The sequence below is a fragment of the Parambassis ranga genome, chromosome 3 (assembly GCF_900634625.1).
Source record: "Parambassis ranga chromosome 3, fParRan2.1, whole genome shotgun sequence".
Classification (NCBI taxonomy): domain Eukaryota; kingdom Metazoa; phylum Chordata; class Actinopteri; family Ambassidae; genus Parambassis; species Parambassis ranga.
In genome coordinates, this window is record NC_041024.1 from 15,131,549 (window position 1) to 15,154,861 (window position 23,313).

General features: G+C 39.9%; 3 protein-coding genes and 1 long non-coding RNA gene across 5 annotated transcripts; all 4 read right to left on the bottom strand.

Moving 5' to 3' along the window:
- Positions 1-43: 43 nt before the first annotated feature.
- LOC114433628 (AFG3-like protein 1) lies at positions 44-5,832 on the bottom strand. Its single transcript, XM_028402272.1, has 14 exons — positions 5,725-5,832; positions 5,493-5,620; positions 5,345-5,417; positions 4,942-5,066; positions 4,601-4,856; positions 4,383-4,520; positions 3,985-4,138; positions 3,779-3,886; positions 2,645-2,770; positions 2,436-2,546; positions 2,123-2,238; positions 1,792-1,992; positions 1,430-1,624; positions 44-1,321 (listed from the first exon to the last, which is right to left on the bottom strand). Exons 1-14 carry the CDS (start codon positions 5,830-5,832, stop codon positions 1,151-1,153), a joined length of 2,010 nt encoding a protein of 669 aa, XP_028258073.1. The 3' UTR covers positions 44-1,150.
- An 87-nt stretch (positions 5,833-5,919) lies between these two features.
- LOC114433434 (uncharacterized) lies at positions 5,920-7,429 on the bottom strand. Its single transcript, XR_003670355.1, has 3 exons — positions 7,218-7,429; positions 6,077-6,164; positions 5,920-5,983 (listed from the first exon to the last, which is right to left on the bottom strand). It is a non-coding gene; the product is annotated as an uncharacterized LOC114433434 (long non-coding RNA).
- Positions 7,430-8,051: 622 nt separating this feature from the next.
- def8 (differentially expressed in FDCP 8 homolog) lies at positions 8,052-16,275 on the bottom strand. Of its 2 annotated transcripts, XM_028402554.1 has the most exons (12): positions 16,118-16,275; positions 14,847-14,969; positions 12,984-13,078; positions 12,699-12,848; positions 11,581-11,722; positions 11,071-11,235; positions 10,855-10,982; positions 10,197-10,310; positions 9,997-10,077; positions 9,550-9,690; positions 9,292-9,401; positions 8,052-9,015 (listed from the first exon to the last, which is right to left on the bottom strand). In XM_028402554.1, the coding sequence occupies exons 2-12, from the start codon at positions 14,953-14,955 to the stop codon at positions 8,919-8,921; spliced, it is 1,332 nt and encodes a 443-aa protein (XP_028258355.1). In that variant the 5' UTR covers positions 14,956-14,969; positions 16,118-16,275; the 3' UTR covers positions 8,052-8,918. The 2 variants fall into 2 exon arrangements, with proteins under 2 accessions (XP_028258355.1, XP_028258356.1); XM_028402555.1 differs by lacking the exons at positions 14,847-14,969; positions 16,118-16,275 and adding an exon at positions 14,093-14,174.
- Positions 16,276-19,412: 3,137 nt separating this feature from the next.
- On the bottom strand, positions 19,413-23,030 carry mc1r (melanocortin 1 receptor). Its single transcript, XM_028401588.1, has one exon. The coding sequence runs from the start codon at positions 22,413-22,415 to the stop codon at positions 21,435-21,437; it is 981 nt and encodes a 326-aa protein (XP_028257389.1). The 5' UTR covers positions 22,416-23,030; the 3' UTR covers positions 19,413-21,434.
- Positions 23,031-23,313: the final 283 nt, after the last annotated feature.

The following is a 23,313-nucleotide window of genomic DNA, read 5'->3' on the forward strand; positions in this document are numbered from 1 at the left end:
ACTGGGATGGTTCAGACGGAGAACAAATAATAAAGAAAACGTGTGAGCATTGAGTGATTTATGTGGTTCCTGTGGAGAAGTCACATCAATAGCACTATAACCACTGTGACAGGACAGAATAAAAATAGTTTAACATTGGTGGCATCCACACATTTCACATTTCATTTGTCATAACATCTCAATAAAAATCAATAATCCTCACTGACATGTAAAAGGAATCCATCATCAGGGGAAAACAACACAAGCAGTACAAAAATCACAATATCAAAGACGAACAGTGAAACTAAACAATCATGGATTAGGTTTTAATCATCTGGATCACAACAATGCTGTTGTGTGACACTGCCTGAGGTCTTCAACCACTACTAGAAACCCTTACTAAGATAATGCCTACTGTACATACTACAATACTAACAACTGTGTCTGGCTGTGAAATGAGAATGCTACATGACTTGAGCCCACAGTGGATTAACAGAACCTGGATTATCCTGAAATACATCAATATGTTGTCATGTTAATAAAAGTGTAACAAGGGTTTTAAGGCACGGCAAATGCTTTGATGCTGACATTATTTTGAGTCATTATTGAAATCTGTTATCCTCACCAAGAGGACTTCAGCCCGATATAGGGCTGCTGTAACCAATGATCTGCTCACAAAAATACGGAGACAGTAACGTAGTGAGTGGGAGTTTGCAAAAGGCATTTCTTTTTTCTAGAAGCCTATTTGATATGTATCAAGTTGTTGTTTTCTGTGCAACACAGCATCAACCTCAGATTTTTAGCAATAAATAGGGTCAGTGTAACACAAAACATTTTCCCTCACATATTATACATTTAGTCACCAACACAATGAGACTACAAACAACCTTCCTGCACAAATTTACTGTATGAGTGACTTTAAGCTCAGTAACATACCCGTCCATACTGATGCTTGTAGTATGATTGTCAGAGGTATTGCACTATAGTGTGGGAGAAAGGGTTTAGAAGGCACCTGCAGCAAACTTTAAGCCAGCAAATGCACTTTAGGGTTAAAAAATGAAATAAAAATATGCATACTGCATATTAGACCCTGTCCACATCACCTGTCCTTGGTCGTGAGGCTGCAGGCGGTACTCTGGACCAGATGGTGCTTTAGACACATGGGTTTTTTTTATTGTCCCAGTTTTTTTTGCCCTTCAGGTAGTGAAGTGCCATCATCGTATTCCCCTGACCCTTCAACAAGCTCTTCATATGAGGACTTTTCATGAAAGGGTCGAGGTCCCAGCAGCTCCACCATGTCTGCCCTGTCTAGAATTTCTTTTTCTAGAAGACGTTTTGCCACCTGTAATACATGATTAAAATAGTAAAGGACTAGCCTTTTGTGCATTTAGTAAACAAGCTACAGGGAAGCAGTGTTTGCTATAAGCTGCTGAAAATAATAACTGCACACCTTCTCCACCATTTCCTTCTTGTTGGTGATGAGCTGAAGTGTCCGCTGGAAGGCAGCATCTATGAGCAAGCGGACCTCTTGGTCTATAAGCTGTGCTGTAGATTCACTGAAGGGCTTCTCGGTTGCCATGCTGCCCTGCTGAGGTAGGTCAAAAGACAGCTGACCCACTGCGTCATGCATTCCAAACTGTACAACCTAAAACATGAAGAGGAAGACTGCTGTAATGCAACATTCATAGTAGGAAAAATCTTTAACACATCTTTATTGGTCAAACTGAAATGTTGCAACTCATTTCAATTTCAACCAAAGAGTATGGGTCTCATTTTTTATGGGTAAAATCAAAAGAGGTGCAGATTTTTCACCTGTGCGTAGGCAGACTGTGTGACCTTCCTGAGGTCATCTTGTGCCCCAGTGGTGATTTGACGAAAGAAAACCTGCTCAGCTACTCGACCCCCCAACATCATGCACATCCTGTCAAATAGCTGCTCCCTGGTGAACAGGTACTGTTCTTTAGGTTGATACAGTGCATAGCCCAAACCTTTCCCTCTGGGAACAATGGACACCTGGTAGAGTACATTATAATGATTAAAAATGTATAATACATTGAAAACAAGTAATTCTTATCTGATTGTATAAAGTAGAGAAAGAACAAGACACAGTAAATACTGTGGAATGTTGTAAGGAAATGAATACCTTAAGCAGAGGGTCTGCATGCTCGAGGAACCAGCCAACAATAGCATGCCCAGCCTCATGATATGCCACAGTAGTCTTCTCTGGGAGCTGCAGTAGCTGAGTTTGTTTCTCTAGACCTGAGAGGAGAAGTGAAATGTTTATACTGAACTGAACTGTGTGTACGCTGACACAGTTAAGAGAAGCGTATCCTTAGTGTGATGATTAATGTAGGACAGAATTTATCATTAATTACTACATAAAGGACCCCAGCTGTAACACTGCACTACTGATGTCCCATTATTGTGAAATTTACATATGCAGCTGTGAAGCGTACCTCCAATCACCCTCTCCACTGCCTGCTCAAAGTGCTTACTATTGATACACTGGTGGAAATGACGCGCCGCTATTAGTGCAGCCTCATTACACACATTAGCAATATCAGCCCCTGAGACAAACACAAGAAGAGACGATAACGATGTTAGACTGTGATGCAGACAAACTACATGATTCTTTTTTGATTCACAGATGAGTCAGTGTTATTACCAGTGAAACCTGGGGTGAGTGCAGCCAGCTTTCTGGCCAATGCCTCTACATCTAACCTAGAGTCCAGCTTCAGAGGGTGTAGATGCACTTTAAAGATGGATGCCCGGCCTTCTATATCTGGTGGGCCTAAGAAAAAAAAAGCAAACAAGCATGGATTTTATATCATATGCTTTCCAGACAGGAATTATGCAGTCACAGTGTTTACATTTATATAAAAATTCTGCCTCAGGCTCTGAACGACAGGGACAGGGATTCTTCTTCTTCTGTTGTAATACAAGCTCATTATCAGTAATCCACTGAAAATAGTTAACAGGCAACTTGCAACCTAATGAGAAGCATAGCCTCTATGCATGCAGTTTTAAATGGTGACACTATGATGTAACGCATTGCATAACTAATTACTGATCAAATGCATTGTCAATGTGACTGTTTTTAAGCAACCTCATCTGACTGTGAACCATTTATATCAGACAACAGGGACAAGAGACACATAAAAGAACAACACAAAGGACATCAGTGTGTTCATCCCACATGTTGACCTGCAGTTATCTAATCCATCTTTTATAGAAGACCAGCCCTCACATTGTGACCCTGTTTTCTTTGTCAAAGAAAACAGCCCCTGTCGTTCTGCAGTGCTGTTGTCAAGCTAATTAGATCCTATCAGCCAGAAAAAAAGATCAACCGTTTTAACCAAAGATAAAAGCACACCCTGTACATTGCATGCTTTTAATGACATGAGAAGGGAACAGGTGGCCAAAAAAGACTCTGATATAATAGACTTGATGCTATGTTTATGGAAACCATACAAGATATGAGGGTCAAGCTTTGCATACATCTGTCACACAAACATGCACAATAGAGCCAATGATGACAAGGGAAGTGATGACAAATCCTGCATGAGTTATAAAACACCGAGGTAAAGTGCATAATAGAAAAAAGGACACATCAGGTTACATTATAAGGTGATAAGGTGATTTAAAATTTATATTATCAGCTGACACCAAAGTACTGGGCACTGCTGCCAGGCAAAACCATGTTAAAATAATTATAATAAATGAATTATTATTATTATAATCATAAAAAATTATAAAACTAGAGAGAAAGCAGTCCCTCAGATGAGTGCTTCTACTTTACCTATGTAAATATGTCGATCAAAACGCCCGGGCCTCATTAAAGCTGGGTCCAGGACGTCAGCTCGATTGGTGCCAGCTAAAACGACTACGTTTGTGCTACTGTTGAATCCTGTTGTGACAAAAAAAAAAGAAAACATGCAGCCCACACAGCTTGTGAAATGTTACAAAGGAACGGGTTGAAAATGAACAGTTAATACAACTGTTTACCATCCATTTCCACCAGCAGCTGGTTGAGCGTGTTTTCCTGCTCGTTCTGGTCACCAACAGTTCCACTACCTCTCTTTTTGCCGACTGCATCAATCTCATCAATGAAGAGAATGCACGGGGCATATCGTCGAGCTGTGGAAAACATGTCCCTCATCTCACGGAGGACAGTGCAAATAGAAATCACATGAATAATCTAACAGAAATATGAACTGATTACGAGACTAGTTAGAACATTTTGTAACAGTGCCAAAATTATATTATCTTCTATATTAGCATCTTCACTGTACAACAATCCAAAGAACTGCTGTGTTTACAGATGATGTGGCCGTATGGGAGCATAGACAGCATGTGACCCATCTAGACTCCTTGAGAGTCACAGTATTCAGCTCAGTACTGACCCTTGCTGGGCCCACGCCAACAAACATTTCCTGGAACTCTGAGCCGTTGACTGTGATGAAAGGGACGCTGGCCTCTCCTGCTGTGGCTTTAGCTAGCAAAGTCTTCCCGGTCCCAGGAGGACCCCATAACACTGCACCCTGAAAACAAAGATGCTACTGTTGTACATCATCACTTAACAGACATAAAGTATCTGAGTAATCCAGTGTAAAACATGCACCTTTGGGATCTTGGCTCCAAGGTCATGGTACTGATGTGGATTCTTCAGGAAGTTCACAAACTCCAAGATCTCAAGTTTGGCCTCCTCACAGCCTGCCACGTCTTTGAAGAGCACATCTGTTTTTTTTGTAATTATCTTGGCTTTGGATTCACTCAAGCTGAAGCTGCCACGTCCTCCCACCATTGGTCCATGACGTGCGGAAAAAATCAAAAATCCAACCAGAAGTAAGACTGGAAGGACACTGAGAAAGAGCGCTCTGTGGGTTACACAAAGAACCAGGAAGTATATGAGAACATCTGATATAATTAATGCTGCTGTACTGTCTGGAGTTCTTTTCTCACCCATCACTTTCACTGGTGTACAGTACACAGAGTTGATCTGTGGCATCCAGACCCATCTCCTGCTGAGCCATCTCCAGGTTATGTTCGAATGAGTCCACACTGCCAATGTTGAACCACAGATAGCTCTGAAACACAAGGACGAAACACACTGTATAACATGCAGCATACTGCACATATACTGTGCTTAATTCTATTCTTTAACTGGCTCTACAACTACAGTCACCCAGCACTATTAATATCTGCAAATATTAATAAAACAAAAATACAATCTGGGGTTTGGATTGAAACTAAATTATTTACTTAAGATCATATCCTGTATTATCAGTACCTGGTTTACCAGTGAGTCATGTTAGGACTGACTGACATAGCACGCTACACAGAAAAGCATTTTCATCTTACTAACCACTTCTGAGGTGACTCCGTGGGCAGGAAATACTTTGACATACTGTTTGTTGACAACCTCAACATGACCCACCTGTGTAAAGAAGCACAGCAATTAAAGTAGCTAACATGAAGACAAGACAAACACAAACAATCTCACAGCCACTCACAAGCCTCTTCTCAAGTAATGATGCACAAAATCCTTCCAGGAGATCTGGATCCCCTTTTCTTTGAAGTGAAAGTAAGGAAAAAGCTGAGGCCATGCCTGCTGCACCGACTGAGATGTTTCCAAATCGTTCTTTTATCCAGAGGAAAAACATCCTGTTAGAGGATGAAATGATGGAAGAGACACTGATTATAGGAAAACAGTGAATAAATATATCCTGCTTTCATGATCCCCACTTGAAAGCGTGTCCACCAGTATGATTCTTCCTTTCTCCTTCTTCTCCGTCCTTCGTCTCCATCATCACCTTCTTTTCCATGTGTCTCCTGTTCTTTGGTTTTTTTCATCTAAACGGCAACAACAACAAACCATTTACACACTGCCGCAGAGCTGAGAGAGCACAGGATTTTGCAAGTTATTATGACAAACTTTTCTCACCTTCAACAGATTTGTTGGTGTCCTTGTTTTCTTGACTCTTTGGGAAAAACTTCTCAAAACCTAAAAAACAACAAACAGATGAGGTGAAGGTTCTGTGATATATAAGATCAAGGCTCCTGGGAACGTGTAGCTTCATTAAACAGTGTAAACTACCTCTGGGTGGTTACTTGAGCAAGAATCGACTGAGAAGGAATGTGTGCTGATATAATTCCTCCACATGTCTCCTCTGGACAAGCGATGTCTTCTGAAATAACGACACTGTAGGATGAAGTACGTTAGTGACAGCAGTGACAGCAGTGACAGCAGTCCGACGAATGATCTGTAGAAAAGAAGTGGAAACAAGCCCCAGCTGTTTTATGTTAAAATTAGAAATCTGCAATCAGTATGTGCCTTCTACGAGAATTACTGAAATCCCATGATAATCTGGGAAAAGCTGACTGTGTCACATTCAACCTGATTTTATATCATATATAAACAATCAACAGAAAGCCCACTTATAATTTGACACCAAGCAGCTGCTATAAAACACACATGGTGTTTACTTACAGTCATCTGTGCATAAAAGATTAGATTTGATTATTATTAAGGTTAAATAAAGTCTTTTGACCATACATTTCTGCATACACATGCACACTAATATAACCTGTGATCAACCCAGGTCGGGTGATATGTGCCTGCATCTAAATGTAGCTCTGCATGTTTATGTATTTTCTCTTCACTTTAAACCAGATGCTTCCTCTCTGTGCAACCAACAAGGCAATACAGTGCATCTCTAACACATCTCACTGGAGCTAACAGGCTTGGAACACGATGTACAGTTGTGCTGAAGCTCCTAATCTGATAAAGATCGAACTTAAATTTCTCCTGGAAGTCAACCCCCACTTCATTAGGTCCACCACAATACCAGGCACTCATTATAACCGCTAAATATATTTTAAATAATAAATGAATAAATGATTGGCAGCACACTGTGACACAACCCCTCCGAAAAGAACATTATGAAACCGAGGAAGCGGACTCCTAAACTACTTTATCAAACGGACACAGCGTCCTGTGAGAGCACAAACAACTGGGGAATGATACACAAACAGTGCTGCGCTTTGTTTGTTTGTTTAGATGTTTTAGCGGATTTGCTGCTGCCTGGATAGGAAAACTTCCCCAGACAGACCCCCTAACACAGCAACGAAGTTCCCTCTTCTGCATCAAACTGTGAACCAACACTCAAGAAAACTTTGCAGCCACCTTTGAGAGGATTAATCATAACTTTCCTTGAATAAAAACAAAGTCACCGTACCCACGTGAGTGCCCCACGGGAGCGAGAAGTAGCCAAAACTGTGGACAAGTCTCGGCTCCACGCACGAATCGCCCGGACTCGGATCCGATAGGGTCCAAGTCCGACCAGGGAGATCAGACCCATCCTGTCAGAGCAGGAGGCTTCACTGCAGCTGCACGGTCCGCTGAACCATCATGAAGCTCAGCAGCGGCGGCGGCGTGTGCAGGAGCTGCCAAAATATCATCCAACTCTCGCGAGATTTCAGTTACAAAAGCATCAAGTGTACGTCCGTGGGTGGAACAAAACTGGCCACAAACCTCTGTAATTAAAGGGTCCTATCAGACTGAAAACAAAGGAGACACATTCAATAAACATAACTGGAATAATTGTGTATTTAAAGTAGACATTGAACTCACACTTTTTTGTATCCATTGAGTTAAAGGAACACTCATGAGCACTGCAGCTTAGTACTTTCATCACTTTATTCATGCAGTATTCAGCACATGATTTTTACCAACATCACGTATGTCCATGTATTAGCTTGAAAAATATACAGTACTGTATCATGCTGAAAGATAACACAGCGAAAATTCATATTTTAACAAATACTTACGGTCAACATGTGCACATTGCCATTTATATTTGTCATCTCTCTGATGAAATGTGCTGTATTCACACATCATTAAGACTGAAAGCATTGACACAATAGTATTAAGGTGTTTGAATGGCAGCTGTAAGTATTCTAACAAGCCCAGGCACACATGTTGATATGAGTACAGTCACCATTGTTTGCTACACTGTACTAAGAATGAGATAAAACGCATGTCAAGCACAGAATGAGTTCACAGCTTCAAATAGAAGAAAAGCACATTTATCAACTTCCATATTCCGACTTCAAATCAACATGAAAACCTACTGTACATGCTGCTGTCAATAAATTTAATAATTTTGCTATCTATGATGTTATAAATACAGCTTTTTGTAATTACAAGCCATAGTTCTTTCCTCTTATTGTATCTATGGATCTTCATTTACTATTAACAAACAGCAGGCCTATTCTGGTGCAAACAGGAAGAAGAAATAAATATTGCTTTAATATTTTAAGAGCTAATAAAATGATCAGTGACTAAACAGAAGAGAGAAAATGATAATGGAAGGGAAAATCCTGCTGTAAATTCATACTATACATTTTAGTCCATTACTAATATGTAGCAGCTAAGTAAGGGTTACAAATTAATTACAGGATTTAGTTTAAAAATAAACATGAAAGGCAATTTTCTGAGTTTTTTTCCATTGGAAGCTTGAAATTCAAAAAGCTTTTACTGTATGGCAACCATAGTGTTTAGTGTTATGCAAATTTGGCATTACGGGTCAATGCTGTTGAGCCTTGTAAGATTAAATATGAAACCATGCATGCATATTTGCCTGCTGATAAGGTGGGTCTGCATTTAATTTTACATTTATACAAGCAGGCACTCATTCACACCACACACCACAACACACACCACACTAAAGTGAAACATACATAAAACACAGTGTTCGGTACGAATGCAAAAGTTTGATTAAAAAATATATAGAGCATATCTTTTGCAGATGAGTTTTCTATTTACCCTGCTTCATAATGTAGTACACAGAGAAATATAAGACACTACAGCATAAACAAAACAAACAAAAAGATGAGAAGCGACTTTTAACACTTGGATCACATGGTCCTTTGTAGAGTTATGCTTCTTTCACATCCAACACATCCTCGTCCTGCTTGCGCTCAGTCATTCGGGCACATCGAGGACAAGTTGTAGAGTTGTCATAGTAACAATCTCTAAAAAGACATACAACATTTTTGTTATATAATACATGATATGAATGGTTTTAAACATCTGGCTGTGTGTTTTTTATTTTAAACATCCAGCGCAGAACCTCCTCCTCTGGCAGTGAGAGGAATGACAACAACACTGCTGACAAGGTTGAATGACAGGCCTTGTATCTGATACTCCATTTACTGAAGTGTGATTGTTTCTGTTGCCAATTTGTTCCTCCCTCTGTTCCCAAGTACATTAATGATTTGATCATTGTAAATCTTGTTGGGTTGACTAACCTGTGGAAGACAGCGGAGCAGTCATGGCAGACTGAGGTGTGACTGTCAAAGGGGAACAGGATGTCACCCTCCTTACAAAGCTCGCACACAAATCCTTTGGCCTGACAGCGCTACATACACACACAGACAAAACAGAGAAAGACAGGGTGTCAGGAAGGTCATTACTAACCAGTTTTCTTGTGTGTAAAACAGAAACACAGGCACCAGGATTACTGACAAAGAAAATTCAACAGTCATCAGTTTTTTACATGTGCTCACCTCACAATCTAGTTTGATGTGCTTAGCAAATGTGGTGTGGATTTCTGTGAGGGAACAGCTGAGTCTGCCACTGGAGATGTCAATCAAGTCCTGTAGTGAGTACATATCATCATTCTCCACAAAGTGCTGTCGATCTTGTAGCTGGAAGATACAAAAACAGTTTAAAAGAACAGATTATTGTCTTTAACAACTGAACAGGAACAAAAAGCCATTTTAAAGATACTTAAAACTGATCTGATACTAAACTTGAATAAGTCAATATTATATATTGACTACTCGTTAATGTCTCAACAGACTGTCCATACCAACCTTTCAGCGCAATGTCCCATTTTCACCACATGGTGGTGGTGTTGTTCAACACAGGTTTTCAGTGTCAATAATCTGTTAACTGCTCATCCCACTAAGCTGAGTTATTCAAGTAAATACATATAGTGAAAACATGCAGACCTGTAGTAGTAGCCGAGCTTCCATTGCCTCCTTGCAGGTAATAAAATAAGGTTTCATCAGCAAAATGTCTTGACGAAGTTTCTGTGAAGACAGCCCACAAACACACACATTTCTCATTCTCTCAGGGTAGTTTGGATTCCTGAACCAGTAACAAAAAGCACTTTTCTTTTTGTAGGATTTGTTAAAGTGAAGCTTCTCACTCTTATCTCAACCAGTTCCTCCACAAAGTTGAATAGCAGCGGATTGATTTCTTTCAGTCTCAGCACAGGCCGTGGCATCATCAGTGCCAGGTAGCGCAACGAGGAGCGACAAACCTGAAAAAAGACACACTATCAGAGGGCAGACTTTCATAATAGGATGAGTTAGACTTTCATTGCAAGACGGCAGTCAATGCTTATCTTTTGACCTGCATTCACAAACCTCCTCCTGACCTGGGTTGATCTAGAAAGCAGGCCAGATGCTGGCTGGCTTTCATAAAAAGATGTTTCTGTTAGCCATGGTAATGTAATTTCATGTTACTTATGACAGCATCAATGTGAATCACACAGACAACGCTCCTTTAGAGCCACAGAAGGAGGTTTCACAGGTTGTGTAGTACTCCACATGACTGGTAAATTGATTTGATTGGTGGAGTGCCCACAAGTTTGCTTGATGCTTCTGAAATATAATTCACTGCAATACTGATAGGAGCATTATTCCAAAATAATAATATACAGCAGTTATGATTCTCTTTCAACAGTGACAGATTACTGCTTTCACATCAATACGCTCATTGTCTGCTGTCTCCTTGACAAGAAGTCTCACAGAGTGAGTTATAAAAGATGGAGTGGGGGATTTTGTGTATTTTTGTGAGGGCACCTTGCGTGGTTCAAACTCCCAGTTGTGGATGACACGAGCTGGAATAATGGCTGTGTCATTCCAATGGCATGTGCTGCAGTAATACTGGCCTGTGTAGTCACACTGTCTGGCCTCACTTGGTACGCCCCCTGGGAGATAAATATGTACAAATGAGAGAAGCTCTTGTTTAAATTGTGTTTGTGTGAAACTTGCCAAACAAAGTTAATTAGTACTCACTCAGTGAAATGGGTGTTCGACATTCTGCACAGCGGTAGTCTTGGCGGTCTAGTCCTATTTCAGGGCAGATGCTGAGTTCGTACTCTGACTGGTGGCTGACCTTTGACCTGACACAAGGCTTGGTGATCAGGTTCATACACTTACTATGGCAACGATAGTAGCACCCTGTAACAAAACAAGCAATTACACGTCCTGGCAAAGAAACTGAACAGGGAAAAAAATCATTTCTGACTGGTGTCACGGCACCTTTGGTTAATGATTATGAACACATACTGTTGACTGTCAGAATGGTAACTGTGTGTGGGCTTTACAAGAGACAATTCAGAGTATGCAGGAAGAAGGATGAGTCCAGACTGTGACTGACTATGACACTAGCAACATACTGACAGTATACATTATCTTTGGCCTCATCAGAAACACAAAGAAAAACAAATATGCAGGTGGACAACAAGTGGGACAGTAGTGCTATGCTTTGCAGCCTTGGGAAGTTATCAGTCTGTAGTGTCTCACCTGTGCAGGTATACCAGGTCTGAATGAGGCCCCAGATGATTGTGCTACACTTGTCACAGGTCTGCTTCACACTCTTGCTCTTTTCCTTGGAGAAGCGGTGCTCCAGTAGGATTCTCAGATTAGGCTCATCCTCCTCTGGGTCCTTATAAAAAAAGAAAGAATACATTAGTATTATTCAGCTAAAATACAAATCAGCAAAACAAATAAAACATTCTGTTTTTAATCCTTCTGCTCCTTTACTATATGATCCTTTCTTCAGCATAAATCAATCTAATCTCTTTAGACAAAACTTGGTCTGTTCAATCACAGAGAGGACAATTTAGCTATCTTATTACATAACAGAAAGCTCCAGGTAAATTCCATATAGTTTGAAATATTAAATATAACATTTAGCTGCTTCACATGATATGGTGAAAAAAAACACTTTATTGAAGAGGATGGGATGATCTAAATCAATCTATATAATTGGATTTGCTTAACTAAGGTATGGTCAGAGACACAACTCACACAATGCAGCCAGGAAAATGTTCTTTTGTGAATCGCAGGTCGTCGTGACTAACATTTTTGATTAGTTTACAGTGATCAACACCTTCCAGGATTCTGTATCGGCGTATGACAAGAGATTTTGTATAAAAAAATAAACTGAAAGAAGTCACTGATACACACACTATAAATACAAACATGCACCTCAGATATCACGTCTTTGTGTTTACTAGAGTACCACTCAGGATTAGAACATTTCTGCACTGTTTGCATTCAAACCTTTATGGTTCAAACTTGAAGAGTTTATGTAGGAAGTGTCTGATGCCTACAAACCTGTTTATTATCTGATCTCTTCCTCCGAGAATGTCTGTAATACTTTCTGCCACTTTCTTATGAAGCACACTGGCTGAGACTAACAAAGTTCATACCTGCTTAAAGCTCACATTTAAGATGACATTTTATCACAGTCCTCAGCTCCACAGGATTTCTTACAGTCTCCCATTGTTCTCTCTTGACAATGAATCCTCCTTAAAAGCACACTATCTCAGCTATACAGACCTGAACTGTAGCACCAATCAAATCACTGCCGTCTGTGTCTAACTGTCCTTAAAGCCCATTCATCCCTTAGTCCCAACCTTTAGTTCCTGCAGTTTGAGACGCAGGTGAATAAGTTTCACAACGGTGTCCTTCTGTCTCTCTGAATGTTCTGGCAGCTCCAAGATCAGCTTCTTACACTCCTCTATGGCCAGTTTCAGCTGCTCAATATCTGATGCCACAAAAGAACCCTGTAATAGGCAAGGAAGTACAAAGAGAAGATGTGACAGATCAGGTCAGTGCCTTACGGTTTATAACACAAAACAACCTGACTCAATAAGATGAATTGTTTGTAATTAGGCTGTGAGGAAAACTGCATTTCTTACCGCAGGCCTTGAGAAGTGATCCTCAGCTAGACCGAGGTCCATGGTCCGATCTGAGGTATGGGTTCTGCTCCCAGAGAACAGCTCAGGTTTTGATTCTACAAAAAGGGAAACATTCTTCTTTCAGACATGCACACTTCAGTTCTGGCCAGTGCACACTGGCAGTCATGCATGCTAACTTACTACACATGACTAAGGTCACCTCAAGATAATCTTCACTCTCAGGCAGCACAAAAGCACAAAGTAAGGAATTTACAGGTAACGCCTGTTGTTAATGTGTAACAAAGTCTGCAACACACTTTCTGTGTCATTTAAAAGACTACTAAAAGGTTTAACTGCTGATATGCTACAGTGTTACTGTCACCTCACATACTTAAAGCCAAGCATGCTTTGTAATTATTCATTTAGTGAGCATCTAAATCAGTCAAACTGCACATTTTGTGCTAATCTATAAACAGACAACTTCTGGCACTACTGTCAGCTATGTTTTTTGCTTCATCATTATGCATGATAAACATTAATGGTAAGTTTATGATACAAGAACTGAACAACATCTACCTTCAAAAGCTATTGCGGCAAACGTGAGTAAAATCTTTTCAAATGGACAGAAAGGAATTTTGACCAGGTGTGATATTTAGGTCCACCTGAGAAACTAAATAAATAATTAATCTTGACTTGCTAGTCTTACACTATTTGGCATTTAGTGATCAGCAGGAACATTAGGAACATAATTAAGCTTTTATATTATTCTGATCCGATTTGCATTAGTTCCCCATCTGTACTGTCTAGAATCAGATATCAGATATATACCGGCAGTGCTTTCCCAATCAAAGTCTTTGCTTCATGGATAATCTTTGGCACATACTGTACATTTTTCAGGTTTGGTTATTTAAATGAGAATGTCAAAAAGGATAAATAAATAAAATGCAAAATGCTAAACTGCATGAATTTACATATTCAAAAGGCAAATCTGCTGATATCACCAGTGACTGAAAATATTCGAATCAAATAGAAAATACAAGAATATCTATTTCTAAATGTAGAACATAAATTTGACAAAATTACAAAACCTTCTATCTTTAATTGAAACACATTAAACATTAGAGAATTACCTGCATACACCTCAGAACAAAACATGTTGAGCAAATTCAGCTTTCAGCACAGCTAACAGTGTGACAATACTGTCTGTAATCAAACAAAACTCTGAGTCCCAAATCCTAAAAATACAGAAGTGTTACTAAAGTACTGCTAAAACTTTTCTTTCATTTCCTCCACATTACCCTTAACATTTCCAACTTCCTTTTCCATACACTTAGAATTACTCACAGCAATGAGCATAGCAAGGGGGAGGGGTGACATTAGGAAAAGCAGAAACATCTATTGAACACCTGCTGTTAATAAAATTGTACATCAAAATACAAATATACAAAACATTAAGCATTTTATGACATTTTATTTTAGGAATAAAGTTCACACATGTCAGATCATAGTCAAGGACAATTTGCCCATTTTAACACTGCTGCATGGCTGATAATAACAAGCTAAATGGTTTGCTGTCACAATCTACAACCTCATCCTTTGGGAGAAACACTGAAATAATGGCTGGATATCTGCCAGAAAAACTCTGACCAGACACATTTGCTAACGAGATAGATAAGATAAGTTGTGAAAGGCATTAATTTCCTATGTAACAATGCAGGGTGACTCACCAAAAACATCTAAACAATGCACTCTCATAAATGGTGTAAGACAGCATGAGTTATTGTCATCACTAATAATACTTGTGGAGGACTAAAAAAAACTATATGCAACCTTAAAGTAACACCTAAGACAGCTGTGTGATGAATTGCCTCTGATGAACTTTACCATGATGCGGGGGCGTTTTCCCTCCATGGGGGCCATCTTCATCCTCATTGCGATCAAAGGGATTGAGGCGGGTCTGGCGGAAAAGTGCGAGTTTCTCATCATACTCCATTTTACTGACTACATCTGAGGAAGATAAACACATTGCAGTCACACTGAGAGGTTAGCTAAAATATCATGTGTTTATGAGCTGAAGCAGGAAGGAGGAAGTAATGGAAGCTGGACTGCCTAATGTGTCTGCTTTGTTATTGCTTATGGTGCAGTGCATTCCCATTCAGATTCCAGTCAAAATGGGCAGCTCTTTAGTGATCAGAGAGCTGTCTAAAGACCATCAGAAGACCATTCCATGCATTTAGATATCCTGACTTTTAGACAACACTCCCTAACAAAGGCCAGGCTTGAGAAGTAAATCACTTACTAACATGCATTTTAGTAAATTCAAACACATTTTCACTGTCTTTTCAACTGCATGCATCAATATTATAAGACAAACTATTATTCTACTTAATAAAGCTGCTCCAGACAACAAAAGACATGCCTTGACTCATAATTTGCCTTTAACAGGAAATGTATGTGCAGTTTACGCTGAGACCCCTTTCTGAAAAAAAGCTGAATTGAGTATTGCTGAGTCAGGAGGGTTTGACATTGATCACAGCACATGACCAGCACATGGCTTGGCTTTACATTTACACAAGACATGCTTTCCTAAAGCCTTATTAATTGCAATGAATCAGAAATAGACACATTAATGAAGGAACTCTGAACACGTGAGTGAAAGCCTGAGATATTTTACAAAAACTGTGAGATGTTATACTAGTGTTTTGTGGTTGTGAAAAAAGACATAAAATGAAACCACATCAATCCTTATGAAATCTTTGCCAACAATAACACTAGCTCCTGAAGCACTTGGAAAACAATTACAGATAAAAATGAACAGTTTGCATTTAAGATGATAAAATGAGGTCAAACAAGGAAACCGTGCACACAGTGGGAAGCCTGAGAGACTTAAGTTGGAGCCTCACCTCACCAATTACAACCAATCAGAGACGCGGGTGTCAGTTTCCCTACTCTAAGCAGAAACTGTGATTATATTTCACTGATAAACACAGCGGCATAACATAAATTACACCGATGATACCAATATAAAGAAAAATCAATAGCGTTACAAACATGTCAACAACCAGTCAGGCTAACTAGCTAACATGCTAACCCAAACATGTTGTTTTGATGCTAATGTTAGCAAATTTCACACGGCGGTCTGGTTAGAAACGTACCCCGTTGTTGACCGTATGTATCGTCAGGGAACTAGCAGCTGTAAATATATTTAGTTGTCGAGGCTTGAGGATATTCAAGCTGTTTTCTCCGTGTTGTTTTGTCCCTGTCATCAGCAGCATCACAGGGGAATCGTGTCAAGCCATCTTATATTATCTATTTCCGGTTACTATTTTCAAAATAAAACAATGTGGCCACGATCATGCATGAAGAGATTGATTTGAATAATGAAATTGGGGGAAAAGGTTGCATTTTCTTCATTAAAGGTATTTGTTCTTGGTGCCTCTCTTGTTTAACTGTGGTATTCTTCTTTACGTGAAAATAACATTTTATGCTTTTACTTTGAAAGTAAACTTACCTTACCTTCACTCCTTTTCCTTTGAACGGAATAATAGGTACCTTCCAAGTAATCGTAGATATAACAAAACATGACTTTCAAAGAGTTGGTTACGTGTCTTAGTAAGACTTGTCCTCTGGCAGTGCAGCAAGTTCACAGTTTATTTAATTATAACTGCAAATTGAATCAGAGATTGGGCCGGAAAACGGCCTAAATACTGGATTTTTTTCCTCAGTCCTATCCTGTTTATTCTTATGCAGATATTATAACTCTACACCAGACTGTCATATGGTCTAATGTTATCTTTAGCACACTGCAATGTCCCATTGAAAATAAACAGAAAATGGAGTCTGTTTGTTTGCTCATGGAACAAAGTGCAGAGATCAAGTGCAAAGTGAAGGGCTTCATTTCCCATTTCCTTGTTTTTGACAGCACTTTAGGAATATGAGTAAATATGAGTAAAATGAGGTTTAAATTATTTAAGGAGGTGCAGGGTGTTGCTCATGTCATGTCATTATCCTCTTCAACAGTGACAGTGTTATAAAAACCATATTCCAATGCAATGATTCCCAGAAAGCATGTTTTGACCACTGGTGAAACATAATTTACAGCACAGTCCTCCTGGAAACTGATCATGTGGAAGTCATAGGGCTTTCAGAGCACATCATCCTGATCTGCAAGAAACATTCAAAAGCAAGTCAATATACAGATCCTTGTCTCAGTTTAGACAAAGTATTAATATAGTATAGTGATATACAAGTGTGTCAGTGAAATAAGTGCTCTAAGTAATAGCAATAAAACCTTTTTGGAATCTCAAACATCGCCAGTGCCAGTTGGATTAAAGAATTCTAGAAATGTTCTGCCTCAGGATGAACCAGTCATGTCTGTTTTGATCTGGTTGTGGATGAAAGGACTAAACCTTAACATATATACCCAGATAATTCAAGCACATCACCCAAAGAACCTTATAGGAACAATATGAGGAAGGCCTGTGCTCAGCATGTGCTATAATCTTGATACAGACTGGGACATAATGGACTAACAGTATGTCAACTACAACAGCTATTTGTGTTATTTATAGTTACTTCTATTCTTCAGTATCTCAGTAAAAGTTTCAAAGTTATTTAAAAAAAAATGTTTTAATAGTGTCCGTCCCTAAGGGTCAGCGCCGGGGTGTCTGGTCATATGGGACAACTCTAAATCTTCATAGCTTGACTGTGTTTGTTGTTTGGATGACAGCTGTGGAGCTTTTTCCTTGCTGTGAACAGAGCTGTGTTGTGTGGCTAAATGAAGGAAGAAGTCATAACCCTGAGCCTAACTGTAAACACGCTGTTCCGTGCAAATTATACAGTCACACTTTTGTCCTGCTTTGGGGTAATCAGCAATAATTACAGTCAAGTGGCATGTCTGCTGCATGTCTGCCTCAACATCTCTTATGCTACTTACTTCAGAGGACATGCTGCAAGAGTGCTTTTAAAGAACATCACCCGGGCTGTATCAGAGCCAAACTCAAACACTTGTGTATTCGTATTCTACACATTTGACTTCACAAATTAAAAGTCCTTCATTCAAAACGTACTGAAATGGAAATTGAATTGATATTTAAACTGCATTCATAGTCTGTTTTTCTGCCTGAGGGCAATAAATATTACATCAAAGAGGATTTAAAAATAAAAAGAACCACTTAGTGTTTCAGGGCATAAATAAAACAAATTAAAAACTTGGACGATACATGACTCTTAATGGGCATGAAGGGTATGAAAAAAGGAAGCCCATAAAAGAACTAAATCAAACAAGTGAAAAGCGCAACTGTCTCATGTAGTGGACTAGAAATTTGTAAGTAGCCTACAGTACACCTCAAATGTCTGCTGAAGTCGCACCTAAATAAACGTCTTTTTACCTGTGCATGAATTGTGTCCTGTGATTAGTTACAAAGACAAACAGCTCAACTCTCATAATAATGATATTGCGGATTAAAGAAAGTCAACTAAAAATAATATAAGAGTGTGATTTGATCAATTGGGTAGATAAAACAGAACAATTCTGGGTTTATCAGGACAAATGAATACAGTCCAGTGTAACATATAAGAAGTGACTGTACATCTGTAGTCTAATAAATGGAATGGTCAATAAACAAATATACTATTACAATGAGAACACACACACACACACATAAGATCTCAAAACATTTATACTGCAAATATTAAAGAGATACTAATATAAAAATGTTAGAATATATATTTTTCCAAGCAGAAGACCATAAAACCATAAATATTTAAAATCATTTATACAATTACTGTTTTAGGGCAGGATTTTATTTGTTCCATGTGGAAATCCCCTTTTGGTCAGTGCTGTTAAGAACAGCAACTAAACTGATCATGAGTTCAAAAATGGAGCATTTCAAAAATCACCTCTGTTGTATCATATATCAATGGCCCTACTGTCTGCTGAGGGCAAATGTTTATTATTTTTAAACATGAAGCAGAACAAAAATGGTTCCTCATACCGCATGTAAATCCATTTATATTCATGCAAGCGTGTCTGGAATGAGATCTGCATGTTTACTGCAGAGATTTTTTTTTACCTTTTTATTTACGGTATGTATTTATTTTACATGACAATTAATGCACTAAGTCTATAATTTGATAACCTTCGTTTCTTGGTTGCACCTCAAAAAATAAACGAAAAATACCAAACTGCTCAATAAAGAGCCATTTCCTGGAGAAATTTCACAGTTATCTTGTAAAACTACACATTATTAAAGACTTCAGTTTGCTTAGTTGGTCTCCACAAAACTAAATAGGTGGTCACAACAAAAACCGATGAGGCATCAATCTGACTACTTAAATTAAATGTGCCCCATGTATTTATGTACAGCTTGTACATTGTCCTTTAGAAATTGAAATAGATTTAAAGATTCATACAACTGACAGAGTATTAAAGCATAAAGTGAACACGTGTAAAGGTGGGTAATGAACTTTTACTTTTTAGATTCAAGTACATGTTTATGAGTATTTACACAGTGGTACCTTTAAATGTGAGAATACAAGGTGTGAGAACTTCTTCCAGCACTGTAAACCACAAGCTCTCCTATAGGCCCCTCTTATCGGGGACAAATAACAGGACGACATGTAAACAGTTTCAATGACTACATGAATACATTCATAGTTACTGAACAACAGTTTCATTGGACTTTCACGTTCACATGGATGCATGCACAGCATTAACAGGGTGTGTGGAACCGGAACTGTTCCAGATAAATACGGCAGCACCGACTCTTGGCCTCTGATAGATGTTCTTTATATAGAAGACACCAAATAATACTTTACATTGTCAGTTCTTTGTAACACTCCCCACATCATGAAGAAAAAACACGGATTTACATGGGATGGACAAATGCGCATGAATCCAAAATAAGACAAAGAGTAATGTGAGTAAGCTATAATTCAAAGTTACACGGGAAAAGACGAAATTCAACGATAACAGAGGCGACTGTGTAGCTAAATTATATTATTAAATACTCAAGTAGTACAGTGTACCGACAATAGGATGCATTATGAGCTCATTATTCACACTGTATGGGTGCCAGAATCTAAACAGTGAAATATTATTTTTGTCTTAGCGGGCAGCTTGATCACGGGAGTCTTGTTCCCTTCATTTAAAATGTCTAAAACGAACCCAGAGTCCTTCTTCTCCATACAATTTCACGGCTCAAATGCAGAAATATGACTGCATTTCAATCCAAAATATAGGACCAGTTTTTTACAAATCCGTTGAAGAACAGCATGGGGACGAAAATGTAAATGGTTAAAATAATATACACACACATGAAAAGCTTATTTCCAGAGATGAATAGTTGTTTGAGAATGAAGTCTATGCTGTGATTTGCCAGCGCCACATAGACTGTTATATCTGCGTCACATACAGACAACAAATGTTCTAATGGCAGAAACCAAAAAAAGACTTGCTCATCACCAAAGCTTCCAGCATGCCGCCTGTTTTGTGTCTCACCTATTCGCCTATAAAACATGTAAAAACACCTCTGGTGTGCACATTTCTTCTTTCTTTCACTTCCACAAATGACATTTTAATATGCCTTCTTTCATAAACGCTCATATGCCATGCGCCTCAGGCCCACCACCAGTGAGCCAGGCCGTTCATGTGATTTGTCTCCATCTTTTTTTCCCCTCAGTCATACGCAACGTTATTTTTGGAAGAGATTATTCACACGCAGACCCACAGCCTGCAACAGACATCTATGTTGCCTCATCTCATTTTTAGATGAACTGACATATTATCTTTTTCCGCTTCTTTTGCATCATTAGGCCTTCCTATAGACAAATATGCATGCGCACTTATTACATGAAATTAACGCTGCTTTAGCTCCACCATTTTCATCCGACGCCATGCACACAATCACAGTCTTTATTTTGTTGAAGTCTCAGGGCCCGGGACCTGAAAAATCCACTGCTTCAGTACTTGTGACATAATCTCTAGGCCCTGACGCACCTTGGTGTGTTTGAGGCCTACAGCGGAGCCGGATTTGGTGGGAAGGACCACATCCTGACATAATGAAGGCAGGTCACATGCTTCCACCAATAGAGACACTTTATACGTAGAATTTGACATCAATTACGTATGACAAAAAAACAGGAATAGACAAAACACATCTTTAGTCTCACGTCTTAGTAACTGTTAATTAAGAGAGTCTGAATAAGGATCCCTCTTATTTAGGAGAATCGTTCAGGCTGATAGGTTAAAGATCACAGTGTAAGGCAACAATAAATACAGCCACACACAGACAAATCCGTCAAAACATGTCCAAAAGTCTCTGTGGGCTCGATACAGTATAAGACTGTCATGCGCAGTATTACGCGCGGCCATCATGTGCCAGTTCAAACATGTATCAACCCGGGGTTGCTCTCTTCTGACACAATGCACAGCCTGATTCGCTCCTGTTTTCTTCCTGAATGTACACGATGTCACACTCCGAAGCACCAAGAGCACAGAACCAGCTCCTGCAGGGTTTTACGCAGCTCCTGGCTCCGGTAGGCGTAGATGAGTGGATCGATGAGTGAGTTGCAGATGATGAGGATGAGGAAGAGATTAAAGTTTCGGAAGAAGCAGGTACAGAAGGGGCTGGTGGGACAGGCAAGGATGAGGATGAGGTGGAGGAAGAAAGGGCCCCAACATAAAATGAAGACCCCGAGAAGGATGGTGAGGGTAATCGCTCCCTTCATGCTCGTGGACTGGCGCCTGCTTTTGTGGAAAGCCATGATGCGCCGGGAGTGCACGTGCGCCAGGATAAACATGTGCAGGTATAGCACGGCATTAAACACAAGTGTGGTGCAGAAGAAGGTAACAAGGCACACGATGACGGCGTTGTCTGTGTGATACACGATGAAGAGGATGCTGGAGGTGATGCTGGCCAGCCAGACCACAACGATGATGGCGACTGCGCGCTGCGTGGTCATGATGCTGTGATAGCGCAGCGCGTAAAAGATGGTGATGTAGCGATCTGCTGCGATGGTGCACAGAAAGGAGAGCGAGGACACCACGGAGCTGCAGATCATCACGTCAATGACGTTGTCCAGGTGGCGCAGCATGCCGGGGTGCACGTCCAGGAGGCCGTGGTCATTCAGGAGCATGAATATGGTCTCCACCACGTTGCTGACGCTGACCAGCATGTCGGACACAGCCAGACAGCAGATGAAGTAGTACATGGGCGAGTGCAGGTTGCGGTTCTTGATGATAGCCAGAATCACCAGAATGTTTTCCACCAGGCTGATGAGCCCCAGCGCCAGGAAGAGCTCCTGAGGGATGCGGATCTGAACACAGCCCAACGAGTTTTGATCTCCTCTGGTGGAGTTCGTCGTTTCGTTCTCATCCATAAAGTCATTTAGCGGGCTGAGCTCCACGTGGAGAAGTGAGGGGTAATGCAGGGACCTGTTGGAGGTTTCCATGCCTGTCTTCTTTGCGATAAGTGACGGGTTTGCAGGTTTGGTGGAGTTTTAGAACAGTTTTTTCAGTTGGTACTCTGAGGGATGCTGTCGTAGTCACACGGTGCCTCCAAGTCAGCTGGAAAAATCCAGCGACACATCCGAGCAGCTGTTTAGATGGTAAACCCTTCAAAGTGTTGGTGGCTCATTTTCCACAGGAGCTCCACGAGAGCTTAAATGTTATTACCACGTATTTAGCCTCAGCCACTCTGTGGAAAGGTCCAATTGACGCGCGGTAACAGTCCAGAATCCAGATAGTCCCCTCGATAAAAAGCCTCTCTCAGTCATCCACTCCTCTTCGAATACAAATACATCCAGAAAACATCTTTCTATCAAAACAGCATCGCGCTCGCAGTCCCTTATTGTATTCTCATTTGCACCCGATCCACCCAAACTCCCGAAGTCATGCTGGGTTCTGGATGACTTCAGGCGACTCCTCCTCTCACACAGACGTCAACTGGGCTGCGTTCGCGTCCTTGTAGCAACAGACAGTCGAGCGCACACAGCTGGTTGATGGTTTGATTCTTCGTGCTTTGACACCTTTAAGTTTTGGACGCGTGCTTCAATAAACGATGCGCTTTGTTTTATCATTACCAATGTTATTATTTATTCTAAATATCTGAATCTCACTTCGATGCGCAACCACTCACCACTTCACACCCATTTCACTGTCCGCATTTTCTGTGCGAGCTTTCTAAAAAAGAAAAAAAGAATTCATAATATTCAATATTCATAATAAAGGTGCTTTAGGTGTAAGAAAATTACCTGTGGGTCTGTGTAAATATGATTCTAGTTGTACTGGGGCCTCGGCATTTTGTAAAACAAATATTATACTAAGAGGGTAACAAGCAGTTACAGTAAG